Here is a 15162-nt window from a genome sequence, read left to right as displayed (position 1 = left end):
CTCTGATTTTGGAATGCAACCCGATCCTTTCCTTTCCTGTGTCTGCTTCGCTATGTTTATATAGCTTCACTGCTATATGTGTATACATAGTATATATATTCTTTCTCTTCCTCCCTCCCTCCCTTCCTCCCTTCCTCCTCCTCTCTGTCTCTCTCTGTCTCTCTCCCTCCTACTCCCCGCCTCCCCCCAATCCCTCTCTCATACACACACACACACACACACACACAAATCTGGCAGGGAGGTTGGGCTTCACAAATTCTCCGCTCTCTGAGGTGACTGCCCTGAGCCTGTCAGCTTGAATGTTAGTCACACGAGTTCCAGAGAAATCTCTCCACTTGATTTCCTTGCCTATCGGTACACCCGCTTTGACCATATGTTGTACTTCTTGGAAGGGCTTGGCCTTGTACATTGGTGCAGTGTAACTAGAAGCTGGAAGCACTCAGGCGTTCCCATTTTTCTTAAAGAGCAGCCTGGGAGGCTCTTTGGAGCTCAGCTCCAGCGTAAGCCTCTAATGGTTGGAAGGTGTGGTTGACATCTTAGTGGTTGCTGGCTGCGTCAGCTGCTGACAAAGTCCAGTGCAGTCCAGGGCCAAGTTAGATTATCTTAACAAGGAGCTGCACTGAAGTTGGGCTCTAACACGGTCCTTGAGGCCCTCCCTGGAGCTGTTAAGGGTGAATCGGCTGTATTTGATGGCTCTTTTTGCTGCTTTCATAACAGAACTCTCTTAGGCAGGTGTAAGCTAGACTGCTCACTGAACTCCCTTTCATGTTGAATAGGGCGCCACTGAGGCTCTGGCATGCTGGGGGCTGGAGATGCAACTCAGTTGGAGCTCTCTCTCAGAAGGCAACCTTGTAACTAGAGTTCCACAGCTCTGGGAAGTTTGGGTGTCCTCCTCTGCACAAGTGAGGGTTCTGTAGTGTGGCGCACTGCACTTGGATGATTTGCTTTTGATAGTGGGGAGGGGAGCCGGTTTGGTCAGGTGTGGGCCATCATGGTTTGGCTGAATCAGGAGCTTCATGAGAGCGGGGGTCCTGTAGGTGGTTAGCAGAGGTTGGTGGCTAAGTAGATATGTGAATTTACATGTAAGTCAGGGTTCCTAAAACCTCACTTTTGTGTTTTTGTGTTGAAAGAGAAAAAGGTTAACACTTCTAGGGAAGTCCAGATATGCTATGGGCCCATTTGAATATGTAAGAGAGTAAAAACAGCATTTCATTCAAGGCTTATTGTGGTCTAGAACAGTGCACAGTATGGGAGGCAGGAAAGGGGGTCTCCTCCTGACCCTGCCATATCCCCCTGAGCTGGGATCCAGCGATTTGGGCTGGCTAAACCTTTTCCAACTTGACAGTGAGACCAGGTTGCACTCACTATCACTTGGTTTAGGGGCACGGGGCTGGCCCAGATAATTGCACATTACTCCTCCCCATTTCATTGGAGCTATTTACTGCAGCCCACTCCTCCTGCTCAGTCAGCGTATCTCTTAGAGTAAAGGGGCCCGACTGTCTCTTCTCTCGCTGCCCCGACTCATTCTTCACAGAGATGTGCTGGTGAGCAGACAAAAAAACAGAGGGGAGGGGCAAAGAACGAGAGGGCTAAGGAATCCATAGATTATTGTCATCACCTGCTTTCGTGATTAAAAGGGAGTTTATCTTTAAAACTACTTCAGGCCCCACGCAGAAGCCAGATTCTGAAGCATCATTGCATCTCACCTCCTATTAAGTTGAGAAAGCTGCCTTCGGATCAGATATCTGAGCTTTGTGACGATCCTGCCTGACAAACATAGAATCCAGCAATCAGAAATGCTGAAGGCTAGGATGTTGCACCCCTTATTTTTACCCAGGCTTGCTGGGCGCCTGCTCCCTCAGCCTTGCAGGACCTGCTAAAGGGTGAAACATGTCTGTAGGTCAATTGATGATCCACTAGGGAGTGTCCCCAGAGAAAAGAAAGGGCCCTGAGGGCCCCCCTGTTGGCCTTTCCTGCCCCAGCCCAGTGAAAGGAACACAGTTGACATGTTGTTTAAGCTGGAGATGTTGCCTGTATGCGTAAAAGAGCTCTCTGTTTCAGGCTCATGTACAGTCAGGAATGGTTCCTTCTCATCCAACTGCCCATGCGCCAATGATGCTAATGACGACACAGCCACCCGGCGGTCCCCAGGCCGCCCTCGCTCAAAGTGCACTACAGCCCATTCCAGTCTCGACAACAGCGCATTTCCCCTATATGACGCACCCTTCAGGTGAGGCGTGTGTGTGCAGGGGCCGCCGGGCACCCCAAAGCATTCTGCTCGCACAGGTTGAATGGCAGGCAGGGCCAGCGCTTCAAGCCCCGCATTTGAGACCTAGCAAGACCCGTCAGAGTGTGCACAGTAGGGACTGTGATGATCAGTTCAGTGTCAGGGCCTGAGGCTTCCAGGAGCCGAGTCTGTGTGTTCTGATGGTATACAGGATTTGACTTGATGGGAAGCAGCAGCATTCTGTGTGGCTGATGCATGCTTAGGACTCAGTTGGCCTTCCTTGTTACAGTAGGCTGGACAGGCAGCGTTTTCCTTCCTTAGTCCCCGCCCCGCGCCCCCCTGCCCCGCCCCCAGTCTGACGGGGGTGGTTACCACCATGGCAGAGTTTGACTGTAGCTCTGGAGAAGACTACTGATGAGAAAGTGTGCTGTGCGTGGATTGGTCTTGAGTGTAGCCTTAGCTCCAGCCATTGCCCCGACAGGAAGAGAAGTCCCCGCGATTGTGCTCTCACACGTGATGGCTGCCATGGCGGTAGTTCACAGTCTGACCTGTTATCTGAAAGCAGTACTGGTGCTTGGCTGGTATCTGGGGAGGGGGTATGTTAAGGCCTTTTTTCCTGCCCCATGAGCAACAAGTCTTCTGGGAGTTTTATCTGAAGTGGTTTTACATCTGACTGGTTTGTTTCTACCCACCCACCTACCCCTCCCCCTTTTGGTGCAGATGGGAGGGGGAAGAGTGAACTAAATTTTGAGTCTGCTCAGCTAGCACAAGGGTAGTTTACAGTCATGTGCTGCAGAGACACTAGGCTAATGTGCGGTGTTGCCAGTTTTCTGTTTAAATATCCACTTTTCTTTCTTACAGTACAAGCCCACCACCAACAGCAGTTGTAAGGCTGCCCTGGAGGAACCGAAAGGCCAAATTCCCTCCTCCCTTCTACTGCTTCTACCAACTGGAAGCACAGAAAACTAGAATTTCATTTATTTTGTTTTTTAAAAATATATGTTGATTTCTTGTAACATCCAATAGGAATGCTAACAGTTCACTTGCAGTGGAAGATATTTGGACCGAGTAGAGGCATTTAGGAACTTGTGGGCTGTTCCATAATTCCATATGCTGTTTCAGAGCCCCGCAAGTACCCCAGCTCTGCTTGCTGAAACTGGAAGTTATTTATTTTTTAATGACCCTCGAAAGTCATGAACACATCAGCTAGCAAAAGAAGTAACAAGAGTGATTCTTGCTGCTATTACTGCTAAAAAAAAAAAAAAAAAAAAAAATCAAGACTTGGAACGCCCTTTTACTAAACTTGACAAAGGTTCAGTAAATTCTTACCGTCAAAATGACGGGTTATTATTTATAAATCAAGTTTGATGGAGTGATCACTGTCTACAGTGGTTCAACTTTTAAGTTAAGGGAAAAACTTTTACTTTGTAGATAATATAAAATAAAAACTTAAAAAAAATTAAAAAATAAAAAAAGTTTTAAAAACTGATATCAAGTTAGTCTGTGTTTGTATAAGCTTGAGATATTTCTGTTATAGGATACTTCGTATCAAGGCAGGAGGGCTGAGTGTGCTTTCTTAAACATCCTGGAAAGTTAGTTGTCAAATGACTTTTCTTCTTCACCTTTAGTTCTGGTTCAAGGTATCTCTAGAAAAAGACAAGACTGAGACATTCTCTTTGGTGGATAAAGGTCCGCTCCAGAAGGAGGAAGGCTGGCCAGAGCTGGGCAGCACTGAGATCCCACATCCTCAGCCTGACGCTGGTTCTGTAAGCTTCCTTTTTAATATCTCCTGAACCCAGATGAGTGTTGTTAGTCAGAAGTTGTCCTGATTCACACACCTGTTTTACCAGTAGGGGGCAGGAGACACCTTTTAAAAAGAAACTGATAAATCCAGAGGGCTGAAAAGCTAAAACAATGCAGCGATGTACAAAGTAGCTTATTGCCGTAGACTCAGCATTGCTCATGTTCCCCCTTTGTGGGGGGACAGAGGGAAAAGCAAGTAATTGAGCAGAGCAAGGATTTTGCAGAGACCATAGTCCTGTAATGATAGAGCCTTTAAATATTGCAGCAACAAGTCAAGATTCTGAAAACTTTTTTTTTAATTCGTGTAGCAATTTGTACATTATAGCAAAATTTGCATTATTCAAGAATAAGTTACTTGTACAGTACATAAACAATACATAAAAATTTGCCAAATACCTTCTGCCTATAATGATATAGAATGGATCCATTTACACTGTCATCATTACAGTGTGCTGCTTTTTCCAGCCAAACACTGGGTGTCAGATGTGTCCTTGTTAAGAGGCAGTGGATAATATACTATCAAGTTCCTCAAGCCTGTGGGAGATGTTAGAGCTCACATGACATTTGCGATAGGAGACACAGCCCTGAATTAAAAGCATGAAGGAATCTCAGGCAACACTTAGGGAAGAGTTCAAGGCCTTGATTTTAGGTTAAGAAACTGTTATGTAAAAATAGTGTTCTCTGGCCTAAGATTTTAATGATTGCTATTCCTTTTTCCTACACGGTCCAGAAATGATCAAAGGCAGAAGATTTATACCAGATAAAGCCATATGGATTGCTGGTCTAAAATTCAAGGCAGGTTAGTTGACTTAATTCTTTGGTGCTGGTGACTGTTAGTTTGTAAAAGTTCATTCAAGACAGAAGGAAGTGATGGTGCTGGGAGCAGTCAAGCTATCCTTGTTGTCTGTCACTAGAGATAACTGGAGGGATCATAGTGCTTACTATCCATTTGGCACTCAGAGCCTGGCCTCTCAGTGGAGGCTGTTGGCTTGGCTTCTTGCTGTCAGCAGCGGCCACACTGGGGTCAGGAGGGTGGTGTGGGGTATGCTGTGACCGTGCGTGATGAGCTTTCTCTAAGAGAAATCCAGAACAGTGCTTACTTCTCTGGTTCACACTTCACTTAGCATTCATTACGTAGAGAAACCTGATTGATGTGTAGAAAAATGAAGGAAAGAAGTGTCCTTAGAAAAAGACCACAAATCTGGATCGGATCTGCTTTACAATCTATGAAAACACCCAGGAGCATTGGTTTTTAAAGTGGTGAAGAGGTGACTGCTTGCCCCCTCCACCTTCCCCCCCCCCCCAAAAAAAACCCCAGAAAATTCTAGAAGCAAAAGTCTGACCTCTGGGAATACAGAGAATGGCTGGAGGGTGCAAACCAAACCCTCACCCCAGATAAGGCAGGCAGTAGTTAGTTTTAGGCCAGGGTTTAAAGTTAGCCTGATTGATGTATCTATAAATGATAAACTGTGCTAAACTCCCAGTTTCCTAGAAGCCACTTTGGTGAGCCTGGTGGCTCTACTGAAAGGCTCTGCTGGCACCCAGGAGCAGCTGGCTCCACTCTCTCACTGCCCCCCTTGTTTCGGAGCCTCTGCAGGAAAGTTCTGGGAGGAGCCAGCTCCCCTGTGAATTGTATTACTGGTGAAAGGCAAGTACAGATGGAGATTTGACTGCAGGATCCCTGGCCGGTGGAGACGATGTGTGCCCGTGCGCTCACATTCCTCACCAAGTGAAGCAGTAAGCAGCTGGAACAGAACACTGATTGATTGTGGGCTGTTAAAGGAGTTTCTCATTAGCTGTGGCACCAGATTCCTAGCTCCTATCTTGGCTCAAGAATGAGCCTAAAACCTTGTGGGATAGTTTATAAGCCATTAGATGCCCCCGCGGCGGGGGGCGGGGGAGGTGCTCTGAGCCAGCCCTGTTGGTGAAGGATTTACCAGAAGAAAGGGCCCAGGAGCCCTTCCTCCTTTTTGCTTGTCCCTCCCTCACCCCTTAAACTAATTTAACTCTCACCAGAAAGCGGCTATAAACCAGAATCCAGTTTTTTATTCATAAGGCACCAGGGTAGAACTATTCCTTGCCACCCTCCTATTTCAGTAATTGCCTGAATTTCCCTGAAAGGGTGACATACTTCACTTCTCTACATTTAGGAAGGACAGTGGCTACTCAGCAGGTGACTGTCCTGAGGATGAAAAAAACATGGAAGCCAGGCATGCTGGCTTAGACCCGGAACTAGTCAAGTAGGGTTTGCATAGCTATTAAAGAGTGCAATGAAATAAGCAATAATTGAGTTTCAAAACCTGAATCCTTTGAAAAATTAATCTGAGGTAAAATGTTTAAAACAATTTTTAACTTTGAGCTTTGTCCTAAAGCTGTGAGGCAAAGCAGGAGGGCGGCGTGGGTGCCGGCAGACCTGCCGCGTGGACTGGCAAACCATATGAGAATCCAGGGCTTGTTAGTGTTTTGGGCTTCCTGATGACCCCCCCCGCCCCCGAAAGTCTGCCATCAGCTGTGACAGTGTCAGTGAGAAAGAGAACCCAGGTTCCGCCACCAGCTCTGGCCCTCACCCACCACGTCCTGTAAGAGGGATGGGGACCGGTCCTGGGGACTCGGGGCGAGAATTAGTGGCATCTGCGAACAAGAACTACATCTGTAAACAATAAGGAGAAAGCCAATTGATGGACTGATGAAACATATAGGAGGCCCTTTAACAGGCCTATTAGAAGGGTCACATCCAAACTGGAATGAGCAGTTAGCAGTGTCCCTTAAATCTCTCTCTGGAAGGAAGGAAAGAAAGTTACATTCACAAGTTCACATCTCTGCTTGCTTGTGTTCCTTGGGGGCATGTGTGAGGCCTGGGATTCCTCACTGCCCATCAGAGAGGTGTGTACTGATTGTCTATAGCCCGTAGATGGCTCCGGGAGGAGGAGTCCATTTCGTAGTCTGAGTCCCGGGCTCGACTGGCAGGTTCAGGCTCCAGGTGCCGCAGGCTGTTGGCCAGTTCCTCGGGCGAAGGCACCAGGTGGAATATCTGCTCTGGGGGAGAGGATCGGCCGGGGAGACCCTCTGGGCCAAGCCCCCGCGGACAGCCAGAAGAGCTAAGGTGGGGAAGGCCCAGCTCCGAATCCCAGTGAGCGAGGGAGAAGGGGAACAGGACAGTGTTGGAGGAACCTGGGGGACAAGTGACCGAGAGAGAGACCGACATGGTCAGTCTTAATGTGACAGGGGGCGGATGTTGGAAGAACACAAAAACAGATCTCTGTGCCCCTGGGTTTGCAGCAGGCTTTTACCCTCTACCTGGTTCCCTGTGCCACCCACCCCCTTTACCAAGGGTCACACCTGGTGGCTGGGAGACCACTACCACGTAGCTGGACAAGCGGACGTCACAGGCAGCACCGCACTCGAGCGGGATGGGGGAGCGCTGGAAGTGGCGTAGCATGTCCACGACGGAGGGGAAGTGGAGATGCTGCACTCTGCACTGGCCCCGCTCGGTCAGCGACAGGCGCAGGTGCTACAGGAGGAGAGGAGGCTCAGCCACTGGCCACTGAGGGCCTTGAACTTGGGGTTGTGGGGGGGGGGTCCAGCCCCACCTACCATGCCCTGTACCTTGGCTATGCCTTGGAAGTTGAATGTGAGCACATACTCTCCACGCCGTGTCTCACTCTGCCGTACCAGGAACACTCCGTGAGCGTCAGGACCCTGCAGCTGAACCAGCTGGGCTGCCTTCACCCGGGAGATGGGGCCATGGAACCAGGGGTAGCAGGACAGGAAGTGATCTGTTTTCTGACAGGCGGGGTCCAGCAACCCCCCAGGAGAAGCACCTGGTAGACAAGATCAGTGGTGGTGACCCCCCTGTGGGTACCTTACGTCCTGGGCTGAAGCTGGTTCTGCCTTACACAGAGGACAGAGCCCTGGACCCACTCACCTTGGTTCAGGGAATCTGTGCTTCCCCTCGGAGAGTTGGATGTGCCAGGCTCTAGGGCTGAGGGAATAGGTCTCTCTGGGTCTGTGCTCTCCAACCTGCTGAAGAGGCTGAGGTTAGGATCTGGGTAGAGCAGGGGAGTAGGAAAAGCTGGGCCAGGAGTGGGGCCCTATGGTCTGGGGCCTCACCCTTGGCCTGTGCACTCCCGGAGCTCAGCCATCCAGGAGTTCAGCTGCTGCTCGTCCCCCACCTCGAAGATGATGTCCGTCCGGTCCTTCACCTAGCAGGGAGGGAGGGAGTGGGCTATGTGCGTGCCTTGGCTGTGTGGGTGTGACCCCCCGGGGGGAGAAGCTGTCACTCACCTTCAGGACAAAGGTGTAGAGGTTGTCTGGCATCTCGAGGCGTGTGCATCGCCGGACCTCCTGGATATTGGAGCAGGCTGCTTGTAGCTTGGGCTTTGAACTCTAGGAGACCAAGGGGGGCACTTGCGGCTTGTCCCTCATGGCCCTTCACCCACCCAGGCCTCTCTTTTTCTGCAGTCTCCCCAAGGGCTTAGCTGGGTGAGTGAGTGCTCATGGTGCTGCCAAGCAGGCTCCCCAAGCCTGGAACAAGGTCTGGCATTCTGGCTTGCCAGAGCCTTGCCGAGGGCCCTTGTCCTGTAGCCTCTAAGCACCATTCCCACCCCCCACACACTGAGATCCTCCAAAACCTATGTTAGCTGAGGGCCAACCCCTCTTTACTGAACCTGTCTCTGACAGGTTTTTGCCTGCTGACATCTGTTTCTCCTTCCACTGGTGGAGCAAAGAGGCCCCCCACGCCGCCCAACCCAGCCAGGTCACACGGCTGCTGACCCCCTCATCAAAAGAAGCCTGGAGAGGACTTGAGGGTATCCAACCCAAGTCACGTTTCCCTCTGTGGCGCTGACTGTGCCAGGGGGCCCAGGCCTTTGTCCTACCTTTAGTTTCTACCCCACCCCCCATCAGTTCCTCATTAGCGCAGGCCTCTCCTGACCTAACATCAGCTGTAGGAAACAGATACTCTCACCACATCTCAAAGAGATGAAAGTCAAATTTTGGAGGTGAAGTCCTTTGCCTGAGGGAGGGTAGATGAGGTTTTTCCCTCTGACCACAGTATATACAGCCTAGAACCTCAAACTGCCACACCTAACTTCAAGTCTGAGGGTAAGGAGGGGTGGATTTGGCTGCAGGGGGGAGGTTGGCAGAGTAGCTTAGCCACAGGCTCTTGGGGCTTCTGCCAACATCCCTAAAGGGACAAGCCCTGGTATGGCTGGCCCCAGTCAGAACCAGCTGGAAGCCTACACAAAACCTTGGACCCAGGAGTCTCCTGTGACATCCAACATACACGAGGTTCAGAGTGCATGGGAAGTGGTCCCCTGCCCCTTTGCCAGCAAGGGCTCCTCTCCTGGGTCCTGACTGAACCTGGCTAAAGCAGGGGCTGACCTTGCAGATGCCTGTTCCTGAAGAGCAGGAAGCTCTGGGGCACCCTATAACACAGGAGCCAGCAGCTCGAGGGCAGCAGTTTCTCAGAAAGGAGGTCTCCCTTCTACTGCCCACCCCCATCTCCTCCTCTTCCTCTTGTGATAAGGGTGATAAGATTGTTTCTCCCGGGGTCATGAGATAATCAAGGGCTGCTTCCAGCAGGGGCCAGAAGCAGGTAAGAACGGCAGGAGCCAGAGATGATGGGGGAATGAACAGGGAGGCTCAACTGGGCCCCATCTCTCTAGTACCTCTCTCTTCCCAAGGACCAGGAGACAGGCCCACCTGGGAAGGACCAGCCCGACCAAGCCAACATAGGGCAGGGGCAGAGGGATGGAAACAAGGCAGGCCCAAAGGCTAGTTCCTGGCACTGCGGCTTTGGGGGAATCTGACCTCCACATCTTGGGCAGAAGCTACCTTTTCAAGAAGTGGTACAAGAGCCCATCCCCAAAGCCACGTGTGTAACTGCTAGGGACACGCAGGCACCAGGTGTCTCTGATAGAAGGATGGTGACCCTAGGGCCGGGCCACCTGCCTTCAGCTACTCCCCACCTGCAGGAGGGCTGGTGAACAGGGAGGGAAGGGGCAGCCTGGCAGGAGAGGGTCGGCCAAACTGGGGGCTCTTTCCAGTCCAGGCTCCCCCTGCCCCCAGCAGTCCAGAGGGAATAACAACTCCAGGAACCCCTGACGTTTGCCGTGGTGGACTGCCTCATCTCACTAACGCGGTAGAGGAGGGAGCAAGCTCAGAGAGGTGGCCAGTCCGTTCCAGCTCTTAAGTGACCACCAGCCAGGGGGTTTTATCTTTCAGGTTTGTCTTATGTGTCCCCCATATCCCAGCTTCTTAGCCTGGGAGCCCGTGAGATGTGGGGCGCAGGACTGAATGACATGGGCCCTGGGTGTGCTGGAGTGCGCGTGGCTCAGCTCTCAGAGCCCGTTGCCCTTCTGCAAAATGGATAAGGTACGTGGGCCGTTTCCTTCCTTCTCCTGCTTTTGCAGTTGGCGCTGCCTGGCCCCCAAGTCTCCCCACTGGCTCTGGGCCCTCAGGATCACTGGGAGGAAGTAGGCCAGGCCAAGAGGGAACAGAACAAGTCTCCCTTTCCTCCCTTTCCGCTCTGGGCCCTGGCCCCAGGGTGAATGCTGAGACGAACGAGCAGAGCAGAGCAGAGCCACCGGCTTCACTCTGACTGCGGGGCCTCCCTGCCTGTGCTCTCCCCAGCAGCTGAGGGACTGCTGGCCCAGCAGGCGGTGGTGAAGAGGCTTCCCCTCTCCCCCCTCGGCCACCCCGGCTGCACGGGTGCTGCCTCCCTTCTGCCCTCCTGGCTAAGCGGACACAGGTTCTAGCTGACTCCTCTCAGGCAGCTGCCCCAGCCAGCCCAGTCGTCTCCCCCCGTTGCTGCCCAGCTAGGGGCACAGCCGGGATCTGAACCCCAGAGCTGGTGTGACCAACTACTGTGCTGATGGTGGAGAGAGGCCAGAGGTTCTGCCCAGACTGGAGGGGCGAGTGAGCACATGCGGCAGGATAAACCCTGCCTGTGGCCACAGCCCTAGCTGGATGGTCCAGAGCAGGACTCGAGAGCAATGGTCACATGTGGAAGGACCAATGCATGCCTTCCTGGTTGAGCAATGTAGTGGGACAGAACTGGGATGGAGAGCTGAGCCCAAACTCTGGGGCTGGATCAGCAGCTATAAGAACATTAGGGAACTCCAGGTTCCCCTCTCTAGCATGCTCTCTATCCCACCTGCTCTCTGGACCCACCTCAGAGTCACACCTGAGTGACTGAAATGGCCAAAGCACTCCAGATAATGTGGTGTAAGCAAGTAGCATGTCACTCACTATATCCCCTCCTGGGAAGCAAGTTTCGGCGCCCAGCATCCACAAAGCTAGCTGCCTTCCTATGGCCGCTGTGACTCCAGGGGGAATAACCTATTTCTTCCTTTGCCCTAGCTGCTAGGAAGGTCAAAGGCAAAGATGCAGATCAGCTCTGACACTGTCTCCCCCCCCCCCCCCCAGTAGGGCTTGCATTTCTATACCTGACTATAGGCTCTATACTTCTCTTATCCCTCTAGATGTTAGTGTTCAGTCTTGTCTCTGCCACTTCCTCTATAACCCTGGCCAAGTGCCTCAGTCCTCCGTCAGTGCTGTCATCTATAAAGCAGAGATATTTAATAGTCGCTCTCTCCTTGCATGGGTGCTATGGTGACTGGGTGAACTACTGCAAGTGGGGAAAAAAAAAAAGCGGCCTGACAAACAGCTGTTGTTAAATTTCTAGGCTGGGGTGAGGCCAGCCAAGTTGGGTAAAGCCTGGGGTCCACTGTGGTTACAGTACAGCTTCCCCTCCAAATGGCCCAGGGACTGGACACACACGTGTCTTCTTTCAGCCCATCCTGCAGTGAAATCCACATGTCGTCTAACCTACCTATATATGTGCCCTAATGAAAGTAAGGGAAAAACAACAGAATGTAGTTTATATTAAGTTGTATTTCAGGGGCACCTGGGTGGCTCAGTCAGTTAAGCATCTTCTGCCTTCGGCTTAGGTCACGATCACGATCCCCGGGTCCTGGGATCCAGCCCCGAATTGGGCTCCCTGTTCAGCAGGGAGTCTGCTTCTCCCTCTCCTCCTCCCTGCTCTGCTCGTGCTCACTCACTAATAAATAAAAATCTTTTTTTACAAATGTATTTCAACGTGACTATGCAGATGACACAATGAACCACTCAGGTGCTTCTGAGTTTGTTTTAAAAGATCGAGAACATAAAGGAGCCAGAGAGCAGGGTAAGCCCTAAGAGAACAATTAGTCTTTTCAGTGGACATTAAAACTGGGCAGAAAGTTCCATGTGTTTCTGTAAGACTGTACTATTCTGGCTCTAGGTTTGTCATCTCTTTTAGAGGGTGGCATGGACATCTCTGCCTCAACCTATGGGTTTACCTGGGCCTCCCCGACCCCCACTGACCCACAGGTCCCCTTGCCCCCACTGGTGGGGCTTTGGGCTTCAAATCTGCCTAGGGGGATGGAGTCTGACAACTGGAACCAGACCTCTCTCAGTCTTGTTTTTCCTCATGCTGTCACCTAGAAATTGTCCCATGACCTGCTGCTGTTCCCCATGTGCTAAGTTAGAGCAGGGCCACAAGCATGGGCTGAGGGCAGGGATGGCCCTTCCAGAGTCTCCCAAGGTAACAGGCTATATCCTACTTCGCCATGTCCTCACAAGCACCTTGAATGGGGCCTATCACCATTCGTTCCTTCAAGACCCCAGCAGAGGGACTAGCCAAGCCCTCCCGGAACTCCAGGTGCCAGTGCCCCAGCGGAAACAAGATACACAGTCCCGGACTCACGTACAGTCTCCATTGTAACGAGGGAGACAGATGCCCGACAGGAAGGAGACAGGAAGGACCCAGACAGGACCCAGCCAGGCAGGTGGGGGAAGCTGTGAAGGGCCACAGAAACAATGTGGGCTCACCTCAGCTATGAGGAGAGCATAGCTGAGCTTCCCAGGCACCAGGATGGCCCTTGCAAAGGCGCTGAGGTGGGAAAGCACATGAGCACCTGAGGAGGCTGATGGGACTCCTGTACCCAGCGAGGGGGTTACAGTAGGGCGCCGGAAGTCCCCGTGTGGTCCTGAGGCTGTGGGGTCAGTTTGGGCTTGTTCTAAGGCAGAGATGTGGAAAGGGCACCTGATGTACACTTCAGAAGCTCCAGGGAGCTTATGCTAAATACCTCGACAGCAGCATTCCTGCTAGTCGGGCCAGACCAGCACTTAATTCACACCCAAGTAGCGAAGGGCCTGGCACAGAGGGCCAGTGGTGTGGGCAGGGCAGGCCCTCACAATGGCCTTACTCCATCCACGGCATCCCACCTGGCCACTGGAGAAGCCCTTATCCAGTGAAAGCCTCGAGGAGCGGCGTCTCACTATCTGGAATCCCCCAGACCCCAGCAGCCCCCCTGGCAGTCTTGTCTCTCCCAGGGCTTTGGGCCCTCACTCCTCTCCTACAAAGAACAGCAGTGGGACAGCAAGTAGGAGACGATGTACAGTTGGAGGTCTAGGTCCAAGCCACATGCTTCTGCCCCCACACCCGTGCCCTCTAGGCAGCATCTCAGTGGCTCGAGGTGGTTGGATGAGTCCTAGCTCCACCACTTAATACCTCTGGAATCTTGGGCACGGCACTAACCACAGCTTCAGTTTCCTCTTTGGTGACATGGGGACAGTAAATAGATCTTGCTGACCTCCCAGGAATAGAGGGAGGATGGGAGGTGGTCTTGGATGAGGGCTTGAAAACTTAAAAGACTCAGAGCAAATTCCAGATCCTAGTCCTAGATGACTGAGTCCCCCCCCCACCCCCACCCCCGCCCCATTCCCACCCAGAGCCTGGAATGGGTGCTGCTGGGATGAATGAATGAATGAAGGAAGGATGAAGCATCACTGTGGAAAATGCTCAATCAAGTCTTACTGATGGGTATCAAAATGCCAGCCTACGTACAAGAAAAAGAAAATACCCTGACTTGTTTCCCCCCCCCACACCTCCAAAAAAGATTATAGGGATCTCTGAGCGGGAGGGAGACAAGTGCTAGAACACAGAGCAGAGTTCTATTTGCTGCATACCTCTCTCTGAGCTACCTGGTGGCCAGTGCAAAGAGGAACTCTCCCAAGAGAGGGCAGCCTCTTGTGCGTGGGGAACCCTACACACCGTCCACAGAAGGCTCTGAGAAGTGCCGGAGCAGAGAAACCTGTTCCCGTGACTCCTACTTGGAAACCTCTCTGGGGCCTGCATAACTGCCACACTGCAACCTTCCCATTCCGGGGCTTGGCAGTCCTGGCCTTCAGTCGTAACTCGGCCTCGTCCTCTATGGACAGACAGGTAACACCTGTCCGGCTTGTCCTCACTTTGATAAGACCTAACAATGCCACTACCCTCCCGTGAGGATCTGGTGATAGGGTGTGTGCAGAGGTGCTTCCGGTGGGTATGGAAAGGTCCTGGAGGATGAATGCAAGCCTTAGGAAGAGCCAATCTGCTCAGAAGCAAAAGGCCCCTCTCTGCAGAAGCTTTCTTCCTTGTCCCCCCCGCCCCCCCGTCCCACTGCAGTCAGCCCGCACAGCTGTCCCCCCACTTTACACCGTGAGCTCCGGAAGTCCTCCCTTCTCTCTTTCCACCTTTGCCTTCAGCAGGGCACAAAGTAAGTGGCTCTAAGTGTTTGCTGAACACCCCAAAGTGGAAAAGAGAGAAGGAAAGGCGCTGGAGGCTTAAGAGCACAGCAAGAGCCACGGCTCAGAGGCCAGAAGGTACAGCCAAGTCCAGGAGATGGCAGGGGAGTGGGCTGGGGCTAGAAATGCTGACAGACGCCCCTTCAGGAGCACCTGTCCGGCACTGCGGCCTGGGCCGTCCATCAGTGGCTTCTGGACTGTTGACTTCATAAGCCACCACCGTTTAAAAATGTTTTCCAATTTCACGGAAAAGAGCATCATACCAAAGAGGTGCCAGGACCAAGGAAGCAGGAAGGTCATTGTCCCAGTGTAAGGGACAACCCTTAGTATTAAGTATGGTGATACTCTGGTGGGAAGACCCTCACCACCCTGCTCTGGGCCATCTGTCTGCCTGAGGAACAGTGGTGGGGGCCTTCCATGCCCCTCCAGCCACCCAGAGGCGGTGCCAAGGCTAAGAAAACCTCCCAGGGGTGCTGATCGCAAGTCCAGCCTGGACCCTCTGCAAGTGAACCTGAGGT

The 15162-nt window shown here is 52.2% G+C and overlaps 2 protein-coding genes across 20 annotated transcripts in view; one reads left to right on the top strand and one right to left on the bottom strand.

Moving 5' to 3' along the window:
- The window catches only part of ATXN2 (ataxin 2), a 134196-nt gene extending 130480 nt beyond the window's left edge, over positions 1-3716 (top strand). For 10 of the 15 annotated variants that reach the window (XM_064578381.1, XM_064578382.1, XM_064578377.1 and 7 more), the window contains 2 exons: positions 2062-2230; positions 3089-3716. In XM_064578381.1, coding sequence (XP_064434451.1) covers positions 2062-2230; positions 3089-3117 — 198 coding nt within the window. In that variant the 3' untranslated portion in view covers positions 3118-3716. Of the gene's footprint in view, positions 1-776; positions 852-2061; positions 2231-3088 lie in introns of those variants that run through there. The other 5 variants (XR_010407410.1, XM_064578375.1, XM_064578374.1 and 2 more) reach the window with 3 other exon arrangements.
- A 786-nt stretch (positions 3717-4502) lies between these two features.
- The window catches only part of SH2B3 (SH2B adaptor protein 3), a 37446-nt gene continuing 26786 nt past the window's right edge, over positions 4503-15162 (bottom strand). Inside the window, exons 3-8 of one of the 5 annotated variants that reach the window (XM_064578386.1) lie at positions 8315-8416; positions 8141-8232; positions 7956-8053; positions 7625-7851; positions 7370-7541; positions 4503-5174 (exon numbers count right to left, since the gene is read on the bottom strand). In XM_064578386.1, coding sequence (XP_064434456.1) covers positions 5161-5174; positions 7370-7541; positions 7625-7851; positions 7956-8053; positions 8141-8232; positions 8315-8416 — 705 coding nt within the window. In that variant the 3' untranslated portion in view covers positions 4503-5160. Of the gene's footprint in view, positions 7202-7369; positions 7542-7624; positions 7852-7955; positions 8054-8140; positions 8233-8314; positions 8417-15162 lie in introns of all 5 variants that reach the window. The other 4 variants (XM_064578384.1, XM_064578385.1, XM_045887658.3 and 1 more) reach the window with 4 other exon arrangements.

This window comes from Mirounga angustirostris, unplaced genomic scaffold (assembly GCF_029215605.1).
Source record: "Mirounga angustirostris isolate CCGP_5_RB_7025 unplaced genomic scaffold, mMirAng1.0.hap1 SCAF_14, whole genome shotgun sequence".
Lineage (NCBI taxonomy): Eukaryota > Metazoa > Chordata > Mammalia > Carnivora > Phocidae > Mirounga > Mirounga angustirostris.
The sequence above is the reverse complement of the archived record's forward strand: the minus strand, read 5'-3'. Positions and strand labels throughout refer to the sequence as shown.